The following is a 17,222-nucleotide window of genomic DNA, read 5'->3' as shown; positions in this document are numbered from 1 at the left end:
AAAAAAAGGTAAGAAAATATACAAAGAGAAAAACAAGCTACTAGTCCACCCCTAGCTAAGACTGATCTACAAGAAAACCCGAACATCAAAGCGTCAACAAGAACTAAAGTACTAGGATTAACTTGAGCATTTAACCGTCAGCCAACGACATCATTGGTTGCGTTGCCATTTTGTTGCGTCGGAGTGGCTGCTCCCATCACTAGTTTCTCAATTCTGTCGGCCGGAAAACTGAAAGTCGACGACGGACGACGGAACAGACACCGCGCTAAACCAAACCAGACCAAATCAAACCATTCCATCATTTCATTTCATTCCAGGCCCGGACCTTTCTGCAGGGATCTTGAAAGCTTTAATTATCCAACTCCAACAAATTCCCCTCCCCTACAAAACCTAAATGATAAATTGATTTCTTCTCCTTCGCACAAAATACAACACAATCACCGGCCATCATGGCCTCCCACCCACCAAAGCGCAAACCTGCTGCTCCCAACTTCTCCGCCGCGGCCGCCCGCAAACGCCAAAAAACATTCGATGCGCGCTCGCTCGCCGTGCAGGTCGCCGACGCGGCACTATCAGCCTCCGGCGAACTAGATGTCGCTGCGTACGTGGAAGCAAGAGAATACGAGATCCGGTCGCTGGAGTCGGGGATTCAGCGATCAAAGAATGCGTTGACGAGTCGGGCGTTCCAGAAGGTGCCGAGGTCGTTGAGGAGACGGACGGCGAGTCATAATGTGAAGAGGGTGCCGAAGAGGTTGAGGGCGAGGGCGAGGAGAGAGGTACATATTCTTTTATTTACCAAGATTACTCTTAATGGGGTTCAGTGAAGATTCTAATGTGTGACTATGATTCTGTGTACAGATGATAGAAGACAACACCCCCACGGTATCATCACGAACCCGCAAACCGACCGAACAAATGCGCATTCGACTCGAAACTGCCCGGCGACTACAGAACCTGAACGCGAAGACGAAAGCCAAGCGCGCGGCCGTGAAAGCTCAGCGAGATAAAGAGGTTCGGAAGACGTTGGAGGAATCCGGTAGTCATGCGTATGAGATTGCGCCGCGGGTGCCGAAAATCAAGAAGAATAAATTGTCCAGGCCGAATCCGCCGGAAGCTAGGTTCAAGAAACGTCAGCAGTGCAAGACTTGGTTGCCGACTCATATGTTTCATGCGAAGAGGGCGCATATGGCTACTTCTAAGGATCCGTTGTGGAGGTTCGCGGTGCCGTTGTCGCCGACGGAGAAGAGTTATCGGCCGACGCATCGCGCGAGGGGGTCCAGGGGTGCTGTGGCGTGGGATATGAGTTATTTGGCGACGGTGCAGTTGGAGGGCACGGTGGGGGCGATTGAGGGGGTGTTGAGGGCTGTTGGGGTTGAGGGGGAGAAGGCGTGGGGGGTGAAGGGGAGGAAGTGGAGGGCTGGCACGAGGGGGTTGCGGACTTGGGTGTATGAGTGGGAGGGGGAGAAGAGGCCCATTGCGCCGGTTACGTTGGTTTGGTGTGCTGAGGTGAAGGGGGAGGATGTGGAGATGGTTGATGCTGATGAGAGTGGGAAGCAGAAGAAGGGGAAGAAGGGTTGGAGGAAGGTGCTTGTTCGGGTGCATCCGTCTGCGTTTTTGCAGTTGTGGAATGCCCTGCTGGGTGTTTCGAAGAAGCAGAATCCTCCTGTTATGGTCGAGGACTTGCGGTTTGAGATTGGCAGTATCGAGATCACTGGTCCGGGGGCTACGGAGGCGTTGCTTGCGTCGTTCAAGCCGGTTGCTGTGGATGGGAAGGATGTCGCTGCGGACAGTCCGGAGGCTACATGGACTTCTCTCCTGGGGGTAACGAACCCTGCATCTCTGCCGCAGGACGCTGTCCTTGGGTTCTCTGTCTCCGACCCTCGCCTCGATTTCCCGCCCAAGACTTTGAAGCCATCGTCGTCAGAGGAAGAGATGCAACGGCTGGCTATACTACTCTCGTCGTGGTCGCCGGATAGCACGCAGACGGCCCCTGCTCTTTTCGATCGTCGCGCCCGGTTAGCTGCTGCACGCCAATTGCCTAGCCAAAAGGCTATCAATCGGCGTCGAACCGAAGCTGGTCCTGGCGTACGCCCGCCCGCCAAAGACACCGATCCCAAGATACCTGTGATGGTACTCGCCAGTCGACCTACCCAGTCCAAGAGCAGCAGCGCACCTGGAACCTGGACTGTCCTCCTCCCATGGAAGTGCGTGCTTCCGTTCTGGTACTCGCTGATGTACTATCCCCTCTCGAGCGGCGGAAACCCCAGATTCGGCGGTCTGAAAGAGCAGCAGCAACTCTCATTCGAATCAGGAGAGCCTTGGTTCCCTGGTGACTTCCCAGGAACCCGCGCCGGATGGGAATGGGGCCTGCGCGAGAGAGAAGAAGCGAAGCGAGAGTGGGAGAGACGTCCCAAGGGGCGCAGAACCGAGTTTGAGAGTATCGATCTGAGAAACGGACAAAAGGGTGAGATAGGACGCGGTTGGGCCTGCGACTGGGAGAGACTCGTCCAAGGAGCAGCACCAGAGGCGAGCAATGCAACCGACAAGGAACAGCCCTTAGAGACTGAGACCAAACCGGATGATACCACCAACGCCCAAGACAACGACGCCAATGCCACACTCCCACCACTGAACATCCACCAACTCTCATCATCCGAAGCAACCCGTGCCCTAACCGACCCCTCCACCACCACTACTATCAACACCTCAGCCCTAGCAACAGTCAAACTCACCCTCATCAACCGCGGCACACCCACCCCCCGAGCCCGCATCTACCGACTCCCAACCACCGATCGCGAGCTCCGCCAGGACTGGCTCACGCTATCATCAAAGCAACCCTACGATGGTCTCAGGAATGACCTTCAGAAGAAACAATCCCGATCTACCGCCAACCTCGGCCCTGAAGATATCCAGCAACAGCTCGCTGCATCGCTTATCACTCCGTCTGCGGGTGACGATGTTCGTCAGAAGCATTTGCCGGTTCCGACGGAGGAGGATCTGATTGGCTTTGTTACCACGGGCAATTATAACCTTGCTGAGGGAAAGGGTACGGGGATTGGGTCTGTTTTGTTGTCGAAGGTGCAGAAGGGGAAGGCGAGTGGGAGGAATATGTGTATCATAAGGAGTGCGGGGGAGACGGTGGCGAGGGTCGGGTTTTGGGAGTTGGTTTGATGTGTATGTGTGTGTGTATGTGTAAGGATGGATTGTGTGGCTTTGTTGCGTGATACCCTGTGTGTCTTTGATTGATTGTTTGGGGAGGGGGTTAGAAGCATTCTAGAGGCTTATGATAGAGATGAACATTCAAGATCTGCCCATTTAGTTGGGAGATTTCAACCAACCAATATCTACACCAACCACAACATAGTACTAAGGATAAACATGATTGAAAACAGAAACCAGTAACCTTCTCTAGCAAGCTAGGTATACATATACACACATGCACAAAGCGGAATTGATGACTCGGCAGCAGCAGCAGCAGCAACAGCAGCAACAGTCGAACAAACACACACTTACACACCACTATACCTCACCTCTCTATCAATATATCATCCCTATGGAATAAATAAATAAATCAATCTACCCAACAATCCGATCCACAAACCCCTCCTCCAACCTAGCAACCTCCTTCTTAAACGCCTCAACCTCCTTCCAACAATCCAACGGCCTCCGATCATTCAACCTCAAACAACTCACCACCTCCGATCTAGCCTTCTCAATCCCCGCATCAATCTCAACCAACTTCTTCCGTCCCTCCAACTTCGCCCTCAACTCCTCAATCTCACTGTTCACGCTCTCCCGCGACAGTTCCCGGTTAATCGGCTGCTGCGCCGCCTCAACCGCCGGAGCAGCAGCAGCAGCAGTCGCGAAGTAGCTCTCCCGCCCCGCGAACGGGATCCGGGGCGCATCCAGGTCCAGAGATCCGGGTGGGTAGTAAGAAGCCCCTGAGCTGGTGGGAGTGTAGCTGGGCGCGGGTGTCGAAGAAGAGACATCTTTGGCTTCGGCAAGCTTCTTCTCGATCTCGGCCAGCGTTTGCTGTTCGCGGGCACGAAGGCGCTCGAGTTCTTGGGCTACGCGCTCTTGGATTTGGAGTTCGAGGGAGCGAGCGCGTGCGGAGTCGGTCTTTTTTCATTGAAGGAGGTGGGTTAGATGAGTTGGGTATGGTAGGTAGCTGGGAAATGTACGTACCTCGGTGTTGGACTGGAGGCCGTCAACGAAGTTGGCGGAGAATTGGACGGGGGAAGAGCTGTGTAGGATATAGCTGTTAGCTGGTATTCCGATTTATTCTCATGTGGTTGTGGTCATTGGTTTGAAGGGTATCGCCCATATCGAATTATTATTTATTTATATGGTTGGTTGGTTGGGTAGGTATGATCATCCTCGGTGAAGAGAGTCCGGCTTCAATATCATGCATGCATTGAGCGCGTCCAGTGATATCCCAACCCAAGCCAATCGATGTACCAACACAGCCATAGCAATATGTAATTGTCCAATGTAACAAGCAAAGCAATCCTACCTCGAGAAAACGTGCTTCGAGTCGGCCGGAGCCGCGGGCTTAGAGCTGCCGGCGCCCATGATGTGCGGATATCGGGTTTCGTGTGTCCGTGACTTTCCTTCAGCCGAAGCTGTCTTTGGTATTGTTTGGTGGACCGGAGGGAGGAAAGAGGCGAGTGTGGTAGTTCGGTTTCAGTGGAACACCGCAATTGGCCGCCGAGAGATCCTGATCGAGGGCAATTCCTGTGTCGGAGCAGGGAATTGCATATCGTCAAGGTCCGTTTCTGAAGCCGACTTCCGCCGGGTCACGTGGGATTAGTCATTTTGCGCCTGAGGCAGGGGTTGGATGCTGCTTGTTGATGCCTTGGTGCCTGGAGAGGATGGGTGATGTGTTGATGCCTTAGGCTAGTTACTGTTGCTGGATTAGTCACGGGGTTTCCGTTTTGGGATGGCTGGCTTTTTTACTTTCTTGGACGCTGGAGGTTGGGTAGAGATGCAGTTGGTGCCCGGGGTTGCTGGGATGGTTGGCTTGGGGAAAGTGTATTAGATTGGGGGTTCTTACTGTACCTTTAGGTGGTTTTTGGGTGTTGGTGGTGTTGTTTTGAGTGGTTGATTTGAGGGTTGGACTTTGGATTTCACACAAAGATCCAGATCATGGGTATGGATAAATTCAATGGTGAGAGGTGCTTCACATGAGTTACTAAATATCACAGCAATAGGTATATTGTTGCTTTCTCTACAAACTTAGACTAGCTAATATCATGTTGGTGAGTGGTATACTGTGTCGAATCTCACGTGCTTGAAGATCGCTCGGCCTATCGTCTTGTTCGCTAGAACCCTAGGTAGGTGACGCAGCAATGTAAACTACATAGTCCTCCGTACTCTCTACATGCAAACAATAAGTGACAGACCTGACAGATCGAAGCCTTTAAGTGGCTGATCCTGAGATAAAATCTCGCAGTGATACTGCAGCATGCAGGGAGCAGCCGTGGAGGGGATGGTTGCTTGCATAGGCTGGACGGTTACTTAAGGTTACGTCGAGACGAGAATCCCCTGATCATCATCTTCTGACAGCTGGACTAGTCCGTCCCAAAGCAAACAGCCGTAGTGACATATTGGAATTGTAGTGTTGAGTCCGATCCAGGTACTAGTATGATGCTCATGTCAGCATCTCCAGGTTCCCCAATGCCCCAGACGACCGCATCCGGAGATGGGGAAGGCCAGCATCACCACTAATTCACCACCCACCGCGTGGTCTCACCCTCTCCTGACTGACGCAGAGGCCAAGCACGAGAATGGCATTGTGGTATTGCATTGTGTGCAACAGCCATCCTCGCCCTTCCATTCCCTTCGCTGCTAACCAATTCCCTCTCACCGGTGAACGACGGCTTAAACCCCACCAAGTTGGTTTCATGCGTCATGGCAGACACGCGGGCGGATTCGCTACCGACTCGCGGCAACCCCGTCTTGCAGGCAACTGGGCCACTTTTTAGTGCGAGGAGTGGCATCTGGAGACTGGAGACTGGAGAGAACCACGCACTAAGTTAGTAAACCTGGGACAAGTGCGAGACATCGGCAATGCGAGAATGTCGGGAAGGGGGGGAAAGCAGAGAGAACTGGAAGTGGTCGTGAACCCTTTTCCAATTTCCCTTTGGCCACGCCTGGCAAACCCGGCGAACCCGGCGTTCCCGTTGGCTTGAGCCCGTCGGACTGACCTCATCGACCCCTCCAACTGCAAGATTATTAGTTTCTTTACTGGGCTTCATGGCTCTGCTATTAATACGCCCACTTGCTCCCCCTTCATCATCGTATGCTCATTCCGGATAATAGTTATTAGACTCTTCCTGCTCGTATCCTCCTTCTCCTCCTGATCCTTATCCTTTGTTCCCTCCACATCCTCTACTCTCCCTCTACTCTCTCTCTCTCCATCTCCATTCCCCGAATTCCCCTCCAGCTTCCGTCTGCCCCTCCCCGTATTTACTTGAACCCCACCATCCGGTCTCCTCCTTCACCACTTTTTTTTTTCTGCACACTGTGTTTATTGTCGTCTCAACACATTCTTTGAGGCTCCATCTATTTTCCATCTCCTCACACTCTCCCTCATATCCACATCTCTTCCGTCATCATGTCATCTGCTCTGCTGTCCGAGGCTGCGCGCATTGCCAGCCAGTTCGATTACCCCGCTGCTGAAGTGCAACGTGGAGTAACGGAATACATTCGCGAGATCGATGAAGGCCTGTCCAAGGAGCACACGACCCTCAGTCAGATCCCGACCTATGTCACGGCAGTGCCCAATGGCACGGAAAAGGTACGTTTCACACCAATCAGCTCCCTCCGCCAAACAGCAGCTGACCTGGTCATTGGCAGGGTTTGTACCTGGCAGTAGATCTCGGCGGCACCAACTTCCGCGTGTGTTCGATCGATCTACATGGAGACACTACCTTCTCCCTTACCCAGTCCAAGATCATGATTCCTCGTGAGACCATGGCGTCCGGTACGGCCAAGGATCTCTTCTTGTTCTTGGCCCGCCAGATCGAATCGTTCCTGCGCATTCACCACAACGACCACTTCGAGGCTCACCTGCGTCGCCGCAATGAGAAGAATGGCAACTGTGAAGAGGACCTGTTCGACTTGGGTTTCACCTTCAGTTTCCCCGTGCGTCAGCTGGGCATTAACAAGGGTACCCTGATTCGCTGGACGAAGGGCTTCAACATTCCCGATGCCGTGGGTCAAGATGTCTGTGCCTTGCTGCAGAACGCCATCGATGATCTGGGACTCCCGGTGCGCGTGGCTGCCTTGGTCAACGACACTGTCGGAACCCTGATGGCTCGTTCATACACCTCTCCTGGAGAGACGGGCACTTTCCTGGGTGCTATCTTCGGCACGGGCACCAATGGCGCCTATGTGGAGAAGCTGGACCGCATCACGAAGCTGCAGACCATTGAACACTCCGAGTACGACAAGACCACCGGTGAGATGATCATCAACGCTGAATGGGGCAGCTTCGACAACCACCTGAGTGTCCTGCCGAACACCATCTACGACCAACAGCTCGATGCCGACAGCAACAACCCGGGCATCCAGATGTTTGAGAAGCGCGTCTCGGGTATGTTCCTGGGCGAGATCTTGCGCCGCGTCATGCTGGACATGCAGCGCAACGAGTCTCTGGGCTTCCTCAAGACTGGCGGGGCTTCCACCGTTTCTGTTCCCAAGGAGTCTTCCCTGTACCGTCAATGGGGTATTGACACCAGCTTGTTGAGTCTGGTCGAGGCCGACAAGACTGAGAATATGGAGCAGATCAAGGTCGCTTTGAAGGACCACCTCAAGATCGAACGCCCCACCACCGACGACTGCAAGGCCATCCAGACCGTTGTTCATGCCATTGGCAAGCGTGCTGCTCGTCTGAGTGCCGTCCCGCTGGCTGCTGTCCTCCTCTCTACTGGCAAGCTGCAAAAGGACGACCTGGTAGACATTGGTGTTGATGGCAGTCTGGTCGAGTTCTACCCCAACTTCGAAGGCTACATGCGCGATGCCCTCCGCGAAGTGCCCGAGGTTGGCGAAGCCGGCAACAAGAAGATCCGCATTGGTATCTCCAAGGATGGCAGCGGCGTGGGTGCTGCTCTGATCGCCCTCGTTGCTAGCAAGGAGGATGCCCGCAGAAAGGCGCAATAGTGGCCATCATGACCATCTCGCAGGATTTCCGCATTGGTTAGGTGTTTGAAGAGCGGTTGGGAGGACGGATGTTTGGGCATATTTGATCTTTTACGGCGTTGTACAGCTTACTGGAATTGTGAATATATCCTAGGTCGAAATGAATTCTTTCTTTTACTATTATCTTGATTCATATGGCAACAGCACTGTAGCTTGCCAACCAAGGATTAGTTGGGCTGACAGGGCCAGTCCGAATCCTAACGCTGCTAAGCCAACACGCGTTGCTCCTGAGTTGCCAACGCGACCAGGCGAACAAAGCGACGGCACGAGAAGCGAGGATGCTATTGCCCGCCACAGCCGCCCAAAACCACCATCTCCAACTGAAAGAATTCAATAGTGCCTGATTTAGAGTCTGTCTTTCTTTGACCACTTGATTGGCAACGAAAATCAACGACAGAAATAGCATGCAGGTACTTAGTCTAGGTGCAGTCTGGCTCCCACCAATCCTTGCTTCAGGGGCAGAGGTGAGTCTCCGATCGAAGTTAATCCATCCTTCTTGGAATTCCCCTATTCCGAGATTCTTTGTGGGGGAATATCCCGCCTGATCATTCCCAACTGACAGGAATCTTTCAAGGGCTCTCTCCGGATAGAAATCTTTCCGATGCCGGAATGTCAGAAGCAAACCATCCACTCTGAGTGTGACCCTCGCTTTGCCCCGTCACGCTGCCAACCCCTCCGGGGTATACCTGCAGCTTGCACAACCTGACCAGTGCTTCGGAATACGGATTGCTTCTGCTCCTGAATGGTCTGGAGCCTTGACATGCGCAACAAAGCAAGGGGTCGCCATTGGGCCAGACTGGCGTGGCTACGAGATGGTGACACAACCTGGCCTCCATTACGGCAATCGTCGTCAGCCAGTGAAGCCGGAAGGAGGCTTTCCTTGAGCCGTCTTTCTTTTCACTGCTGATCTTCCTTCCTGCCACTTTTGTTAATCGTTTCTGGAGTGATTATTAGATAACTGCTTCATTTGCAGATCAGAGGAGGATTTCTTCTCCAGCTATCTACACTGTTGACTGCTGCCCTAAGTACCGTCATCTGCTTAGGTTGTGAGATTGGTTTGGGTCTTGCATACCTATTCTCGCCATGGCTGCTTCTAACGCTGAGAAGCAGCAGGGACCGTTTGCTGAACTGAAACCATTCAAGGTCACGCAGACAGAAGGCAACGGTTCCGCTAGAAGCAAAGAGAGTACGCTCGTTGATTCTGCGCGCGACACCTCCCCTCATTCACAGACGGTCGAAGCACAGCACGAGCCAAAAGCACCCAGCTCGATACATAGCCATAATACGGAACCTGAGCCAGAGTATCCTACTTCGTGGAGGCTCGCACTGATTGTGATCGGGCTCTGTCTTTCGATTTTCTGCATGGCCTTGGTGAGTATTCCACTACTTAGGCAAGTGGTCGTGCTAATAGTATCAGGACAACACGATTCTGGCGACTGCAATCCCCAAAATCACAGACCAATTCCAGTCACTCGGCGACGTGGGCTGGTACGGCAGCTCCTACCTCCTAACAACGTGCTGCCTCATTCTAGCCTTTGGCAAGCTGTACACTTTCTACTCCACAAAATGGGTATACCTGATGGGGCTCGCGATCTTCGAGATCGGTTCTCTAGTCTGTGGTGTGGCTCCCAACTCGGTTGCGCTGATTATCGGACGGGCGATAGCTGGTCTTGGGGCCGCCGGAGTCTTCTCAGGAGCCATGATCATTATCTCTCAGACCGCACCGCTGAAATGGAGGCCTTTCCTTACCGGCTCTATTACCTCCATGTATGGAATTGCCAGCGTAGCAGGGCCCCTGATGGGTGGTGCGTTTACCGATCATGTCAGCTGGCGATGGTGTTTCTATATCAACCTTCCCATTGGCGGCGCGACCATCTTCTTCATCCTGCTATTCTTCAAGGCACCCAAATCAGTCAAGAGTACCCAGGGGCTCAAGGATAAGCTGTCGCAGTTTGACCTGCCTGGTACATTTGTCTTTTTGCCAGGAGTCATCTGCGTCTTGCTCGCACTGCAATGGGGTGGGACCACTTACGAATGGGGAAATGGCCGCATCATCGCCCTGCTGGTGTTGTTCGGGGTCCTCATCGGTATATTCATCGTGCTACAGATGTGGGGTAACGAGAAAGCCACGATCCCTCCACGGCTGATCAAGAACCGAAATGTTTGGGGTGCTGCGCTGTTCAGCTTCTGCGTCGGCGGATCCTTCTTTGTGGCAGTATACTATGTGCGTATTCATCACTCTAAAGTACCTCACTGTTTCACTAACATCTACAGCTCCCCATCTGGTTCCAAGCCATCAAAGGCGTCAGCGCCACCAAATCCGGCATCATGAACCTGCCCATGCTACTCAGCGTCGTTATCTTCTCCATCGTAGCAGGCGGCCTCGTCTCTACATTCGGATACTACACCCCATTCATGCTGATATCCCCGGTTCTCATCGCCGTCGGCGGCGGCCTTCTCTCCACCATGGGCGTGCACTCCTCGGCCGGTCACTGGATAGGATACCAGATCATCTTCGGCATGGGTGCAGGCCTGGGCATGCAACAGCCGATGATGGTGGTGCAGGCAGCGCTGAAAATTGCTGATGTTCCCAGCGCGACGGCCATTGTGGCGTTCACGCAGACACTGGGCGGAGCACTCTTTGTCTCTGTAGCGCAGAACGTCTTCCAGAACGAATTGCGCAAGAACCTCGCACAGGTATCAGGCATTGACCCTGCTTCAGTGATGCAGGCGGGAGCAACGATGCTACGACATGTCGTATCTGCGGATCAGCTACCAGCTGTGCTAGAGGCGTATAATGGGGCTGTGACGACGACGTTCTATGTTGCTGTGGCTATGGGAGCGTTGAGTATTTTTGGAGCGTTGCCTATTGAGTGGATATCTGTGAAGGGAAAGAAGATCGGACCTCCGGCAGCGTAGTCTGCCAGAAGCTATGGGTTTTGATTGCATGTGATTACTTATAAATTGTATAATGCTAGTTAAGCGACAGGCAGACAATAAATAGATCTAATAACAAATGATGGATGGCCAAGACGAGGTATCACGCTGACAGACAAAAGAAACAACGAAACGAAAGATTGACCCATACCACACATCACAAATAACTTAATAACAACAGCAAAAACAGCAACACACAATGACAATAAAAGAAATAGAGAAAGAGAGACTAAACAACAGCATACAAACTCAAATACACCCCCCAAATCACCCCACACGCACTCCCAAACACGACCCGCCGATCCACCGGCACAACCGTATACATGAGCAACGAGACAATCGGTCTATATTTGAGTCTTGCGATCATGATAGGTTTGAAGTCCTGTCCAGACACACAGTTAGCATATCCCACACATAGCCCCCATAGCACAAATAAATCAAAACAGAACAGAATAGAATAATATGAATGAAAGAGATAAATACCTCAACAACCAACCCCCAAACACCCCCGACCCCAACCCCCTTCAACAAATTAATCAGAACAATAAACAGTACGATATTCCCTACACTCCCCACCGTCTGATCGAGCAGGAATTTCATGAGGAAGTTGTACCAGCCTCCTCTGCTGCGCTTCTGTTGTGAAGGGAGGAAGTTGTGGGGATTTTTTTTCTCTTTGAGGAGGACGGTGGAGGTTGGGTCTGGGATGGAGATGTAGATTTCTCCCAAACCTCCTCCTGGACCTCTTTTAGTTCCATTAGGGGTTGAGGTTCGTAAAGGGGGAGAAAGATTAGTAGATGTGGTTGATGGGGAAGGGGTTGATGCACCACCACGGAAAAGAAACCCCGGATATCGGCGTTCAAGATACCTCTGCCAGATGAAATTCGGGGGAACGATTATTATCCCGTAGGTGATGAATTGGAGGAGGGCGGGGAGGTTAGGTGTAAATGTTGATTTCTTGGATTTTTATTTAGTATTGTCTTTAATTTGATTTGGGAGGGGGGTTGTTTGGGGGGAGCGGGTATGAATGTTGGGTTATATCTGGGGATAGGCAGCTTACGGATTTCCGATGATGGTCTATTATTTGTGCTAGGATGTTGGCGATGGCGTTTAGAATGGTAGATTGGATGAAGGTTGTTGTTAGGGGGGAGACCATCTTCTCTCTCTATCCCTTCTTTTTCTTTTTCTTTAGGGGGTTATTGGGGTAGTGGTTTGTGGGTTGCTTTAGTGAGGGGAGGAAAGTGTCCTTGTTGTTGTTGTGGTTGTGGTTGTGGTTGGTTTAAGGGATGGTGATGGTGATGTTAGGTTAAGGAATGGACATGGTTTGATATCATGTATGGCAGATGTAAATAAAGTTAAGTGATGAATGAGTATAGAGAATAGTACAAGGTTAGCTATTAATGAATGAATAGGGTGGGTTGATATTGCATTCTCATCCCCATAGTCTTGGGGTGATATGTTCATGCAGTGTGGGCACGTGTCCTTTCTGGCTTGGTGTCTTACTATTTCTGCCATCTTACTACATACAACATTTACAATAGACCGAGCACAAAGTAGATACAGAAATAAGTATAATAATGCTATTTAGCTACTGCACACGCGCCCGTACAATCACATCCGGTCCCTCTTTCGCACTGGTAAAATGGTCCACCAATGCCAAATGTCCGCCCTCATCCTCTCCTCTCCGATCGCCCAATTCCATATCAAACAAAAACATCAACCGCGCAATCGTCAATCGCATCTCCATCAACGCCATGCTCTTCCCAATACATCCCCGCGGCCCAATACTAAAAGGACAGAATGCCTGCCGCGCCATCTCCACATCCTCCCGCGATGTCTGCCACGCCTCCATCCCCGTCTGACAGATCGCCCCTTCGATCCACCGCTCCGGCAAATACGCCCCGGGCTGTCGGTAATAAGCCGCCTGCCGGTGGATCGAGTACGTTGGCGTCCCGCAATCCGTCCCGCCCGGCAGGAACACCCCGTCCACCACCGCTCCGCCCTCCATCACTTCGCGCGGGGGCGCCCCGGGCACCGCGGGCGCCAGCCGCAGCGCCTCGTCCAGGCACGCCTTCAAGTACACCAGCTCGTTCAGCTTGCTGCCCGTTACGATCTCTTCGACCGAGGAGAAGCTCTCCCGGACCTCTTTCTGCAGCTGCGCCATCGCATGTGGGTTGCGCACCAGGTAGAAGATCGTCGCGGCTAGCGTCGTCGACGTCGTGTCACTGCCCGCGATCATCAGCACGTTGGCCTCGCCCCAGAGCTCAGGGGTCGTCAGGCCCTGGCCCGTCTCGGGATCCCGGGCGTTCAGCAGGTAGTAGAAGAAGTCTCTTTTGGCGTCGTGACCGGCCTTGGTACGTTCCTGGGCGCGCTTGGTCGCTTCCACGCGCGAGTTCATGATGAAGTTCCAGCGGTCATTGGTGAGTCGATGGATGAAGAGTTGGTCGAGGTGCCATCGATCTAAGGGCATCCAGAGACCGCACTGTTTTGTCAGTCGATTCGGTTCTCAACAATAGCAGCTCGAGACATACCACATAGTGCCGGTTTGCAGCCCGATCGACAAGCTCAATCAGCCGTCTCCGGCTACTCTCGATCAACATGTCGAAGCTCTTTCCGAAGCACAGCTCGCCCATCACGTCATACGTGAGGTAGCTGAACCAGCGGCCCATGTCCTGCACCACGCCTGTCTGCTGCGCACGTGTTAAGCCTGCACACAGTTGCCGCACGTGCAGCAGCATCACGTCTTCCATGCTCTTGAGTGCATGGTCGGAAAAGGCCTGGCTCAGGACTCGTCTTTTCCGGCCGTGCATGACCTTGTCAATGACGTTATGTGTGTTGTACACGCCTTTGATGGCTGGAAAGGCATTGTAAAAATCGGCCTTCTTGAACCGCTTGCCGTGTCCGTAGATATCATGAAGGCCTTGAGCAGTATTCACTGAGACGAAATTAGGTGCCACGCGGACGTGAGAGCCGTATTGTTCATGAAGAGCGCAGAGCCACAGGTGACGGTCCCCCTGAAGGCCATGGTAGAGCTGAACCCAGGGAGTGAGGGAGGCGAGCAAGGGACCTGGGATGCGGCGGAGAGGGTGGAAGAAGCGATTGTAAATTGCATAGACAGAAGACTGATGTTGTCAGTATGCATTGCAAGTATGCAAGGTGACACCTTTTCGACATAATACAGAAGGTGTAAGGGAGAATCGGTATCAACATACCAATCCCACGAGCAAGGCAAGCAACCCCCACCCTATGCGGGTTATAGAGATAGCCTGCCAGCCAATTTGGGCCAACATGGCTGTCGAATCCTAGTGCAATAGTGTGTGGTGCTAAGAGGTGGAATAATAGTAAGAAGCTGAAGTATATAGTTCGGCCAGTCAACGAGCACCGAAGCTAGCCGGGGCCAACCGAGGCCGAGTTCGACCAAAAAGGAAATCCCCGCAAGCGGATAACAAAGACAGGCAAATGACGACAGTCACTCGAGATATCAGAACCACTATCCAGATGGCTGTTTCACTTACAAGACACTCACTGGCACTCGAGACTCGTCTACCGCTTTATACATCTCTCTGGCTCGGTTACTGACGGGCTTTTCCTCGCGTCTGCTGCCCCTCCATCCCCTCCCTCTCTCCTCATTTTCGAGTACGAAGTGTCTTCCATGGAACTATGTAATATTCATCGATTTAGCGCAATAGCTGCGAGGATGCGTCATCGTGGCCAGCAACGGCTGGTCAGTGTATCTACGTAGAGAAGTTCGTTGTCGGACCTCCTGGCCCGGGTACCCCGGGTGCTTCAAATCTCTACACTGTATATGAGAATTAATAGCTTTGACCGCCGATCTGGTGGAACCCATCATTCGGATCTAGATTGGTAATGCTCATGCTAAGATTGCTGCTGTCATTCCGCGTCGTGTACACCGTCGGAGGATATCTAACCACTCCTGCTATGTGTCTTGTCTTCTGTCGTGGCGATGCCGAAGGAGCATTGCTTATCGATCCATGTCAGAGCGGTAGTATTTCCTGGAGCTCGTGGCCCAATCATTGCGTGCTTATATCGCGGGCCTTATCGGACAAAGCTAGGAGAGTCTCGGGCTGTTGCTACCCACTGTATTTGCATTAGAGCATCGGCTACTGTTGTCCGGCTTGCAGACAATGTAACCAGCCAGTTCGGATAAGCTATTATGTCAAATGCCTCTCATGTGTAACCGTGGAGACCGCCATCGAGAATCCACTGCTCGTTGTCATCATTATCGTCCTGCACTCTCCGCCATGTCTGTTTCCGCTCTTTGCGTGCCGTGTCCGCTTGCTCTCCGTCCGCCGACTTCCAGACCGGTCGCAACAACCCTCCAGCTGCAAGAAGAGGATTATGGCTGAATGCCTTACCGCTGCTTTCTCTGTTCTCCCCATCTCCGAGCTCCTCCTCTGCCCTTGCTTCGGCTTCCTCCTCCGCGGAAGGGCCCGTCTCCACAGGCCCAGCTGATTGGTAGACCCTCCTCACCTTTCCTCCCTTAATGTCCAGGCTCATGATGGTCTTCTTCTTCTCCCATTCCGGCCTTGCCTTTTCCTCCATTTCTCGCATGATCCGCTGCTGTTTCTTGAGGGCCAGTGCTCGCTGCGCGGGTGTCATCCACAGCGTAGATGCTACGTTCGGAGTCTCAAAATCTGCCGCCTCGTCCACCACACGTGTCCGCTTGGCGTTCTGCGCCTGGAACGCAAGCAACTTGTCCCGATGCGCCTTGGCAGCGTCAAGTTTACTGGGAGCTCCTGAGCCCATTCCAGGGCCACCCTCCCGATGTACACTCTCATTGTGCGCGCGCATCTTCTCCTGTCCACGCTCTGCCCGCAGCTCCCGTATCATGCTCTGAATCTCGTCATTCGACAGGAGAGGTGTTTTGCAAAACGAACACGGCTGTAGCCCTTCCAGCGAACAAATGATCTTTCCACACTTGAGACAATTCGGCGCAGGATCAAAGAGAGGATGGATGCTAGCGTTGCATGTGCATTTGCGAGCGCCACCACTCAGCGTTGGATTCGTAGACACCTCCAAAGCGGCAATGGCAGCCGTCAAATCATTAATATTATTCGTAGTCAGCGATCCCTTGGACGATGAGCCGGTCCCCGTACTGCTCCCACCAGCTCGAGAGGCAGACTTGGCCGCCTTCGACTTGACATTCGGTAGTAGATCCGAGATCACGGGGCCAGCGGCAGAAGGCGGGTTTTTAGCCGGTGTCGGTCTCGGAGCCGGTGATTGATTTCGCGAAGAGGTAGCGGATGCCTCGCGGGAAGAGATCAACGGGGATGGTGATAGACCGGTGTCCAGTGTGCCTTCTCTCGTGCTTCCTTCTTGTCGGCTCCGGCTAGAGACGGGCATGTAGTCCTCATCCTGGTCCTCCTTTCTGTATCCACCCGTCACATTTCCAAAATTGTCTGGTCGGCGAACAGGCCCGGCGCTGTGTAGTGGTGGCTTCGACTTCTTGCCCCTCTTCGACTGCGTTCCCGAATAATTGTTCCTAGATGTGGACTGGCCGCTCGGAGCGGGTGACGGCGCGTTAGATCGTGGGGGTGGTTCTCGTCGCGAGCTGAACGCAGAAATGAATTCGAATGCGGCGGGAGAGTCGCCCAGAAGGTTTTTGAGGTGTTCAGCGCCTTCGTCTTTGGAGAGGCTGGCGGCGTAGGTGATGATCTGCGTGAGCGACTCCTCGTCCAGCGGGAGAATTTGGCTCAGCCTGGGGATGGCCCAGGAGATGAGGCTGGTATTGCTCATGTCGCTAGTAGTCAGAGGTTAGAGAAATTGTTAGCGACTGAGTTAATTGATGCTCATAGTGGATGCGCGTCATAAATCGTGGATGATGGATCGAGCAAGCGGGCCAGACGATAACGGACGGAAGGTCCCGAAGTGGGCTGCGAGGCCATACTTTTCAGGCCAACAACATTGTATACTAGCCTGCAGCCACGAGCTTTCGAGATACCGCAAATAAATTGGGTGTATCGCATAATAAGTCATTTTTATAGAGTATTCAGGCGAGTTTGCATAGAGCTCAAATTCAAGGCAAAACAATGTCCAAACATCTTTATGGAGCAGCTCTGCCCAGG

The 17,222-nt window shown here is 52.8% G+C and overlaps 6 protein-coding genes across 6 annotated transcripts; 3 read left to right on the top strand and 3 right to left on the bottom strand.

The window, feature by feature from the left end:
- Positions 1-449: 449 nt before the first annotated feature.
- Positions 450-3,171, top strand: AtWU_01405 (ribonuclease P/MRP protein subunit POP1; the record flags this gene model as incomplete). Its single annotated transcript, XM_035496519.1, has 2 exons — positions 450-776; positions 859-3,171. The coding sequence occupies 2 exons, from the start codon at positions 450-452 to the stop codon at positions 3,169-3,171; spliced, it is 2,640 nt and encodes an 879-aa protein (XP_035352412.1).
- Positions 3,172-3,576: 405 nt separating this feature from the next.
- Positions 3,577-4,572, bottom strand: AtWU_01404 (Mic19 family protein; the record flags this gene model as incomplete). The annotated part of the gene is made up of 3 exons (XM_035496518.1): positions 3,577-4,119; positions 4,186-4,243; positions 4,514-4,572. The coding sequence occupies 3 exons, from the start codon at positions 4,570-4,572 to the stop codon at positions 3,577-3,579; spliced, it is 660 nt and encodes a 219-aa protein (XP_035352411.1).
- A 2,044-nt stretch (positions 4,573-6,616) lies between these two features.
- On the top strand, positions 6,617-8,163 carry glkA (glucokinase glkA; the record flags this gene model as incomplete). The annotated part of the gene is made up of 2 exons (XM_035496517.1): positions 6,617-6,799; positions 6,859-8,163. The coding sequence occupies 2 exons, from the start codon at positions 6,617-6,619 to the stop codon at positions 8,161-8,163; spliced, it is 1,488 nt and encodes a 495-aa protein (XP_035352410.1).
- Positions 8,164-9,285: 1,122 nt separating this feature from the next.
- AtWU_01402 (MDR family MFS transporter) lies at positions 9,286-11,121 on the top strand (the record flags this gene model as incomplete). The annotated part of the gene is made up of 3 exons (XM_035496516.1): positions 9,286-9,573; positions 9,620-10,426; positions 10,477-11,121. 3 exons carry the CDS (start codon positions 9,286-9,288, stop codon positions 11,119-11,121), a joined length of 1,740 nt encoding a protein of 579 aa, XP_035352409.1.
- A 1,603-nt stretch (positions 11,122-12,724) lies between these two features.
- AtWU_01401 (cytochrome P450) lies at positions 12,725-14,426 on the bottom strand (the record flags this gene model as incomplete). Its single annotated transcript, XM_035496515.1, has 3 exons — positions 12,725-13,618; positions 13,668-14,258; positions 14,349-14,426. 3 exons carry the CDS (start codon positions 14,424-14,426, stop codon positions 12,725-12,727), a joined length of 1,563 nt encoding a protein of 520 aa, XP_035352408.1.
- Positions 14,427-15,324: 898 nt separating this feature from the next.
- AtWU_01400 (C2HC5-type zinc finger protein) lies at positions 15,325-16,893 on the bottom strand (the record flags this gene model as incomplete). The annotated part of the gene is made up of 1 exon (XM_035496514.1): positions 15,325-16,893. One exon carries the CDS (start codon positions 16,891-16,893, stop codon positions 15,325-15,327), a length of 1,569 nt encoding a protein of 522 aa, XP_035352407.1.
- Between the last annotated feature and the right edge of the window lie 329 nt (positions 16,894-17,222).

This window comes from Aspergillus tubingensis (genome assembly GCF_013340325.1).
Source record: "Aspergillus tubingensis WU-2223L DNA, scaffold_3, whole genome shotgun sequence".
NCBI lineage: Eukaryota > Fungi > Ascomycota > Eurotiomycetes > Eurotiales > Aspergillaceae > Aspergillus > Aspergillus tubingensis.
The sequence above is the reverse complement of the archived record's forward strand: the minus strand, read 5'-3'. Positions and strand labels throughout refer to the sequence as shown.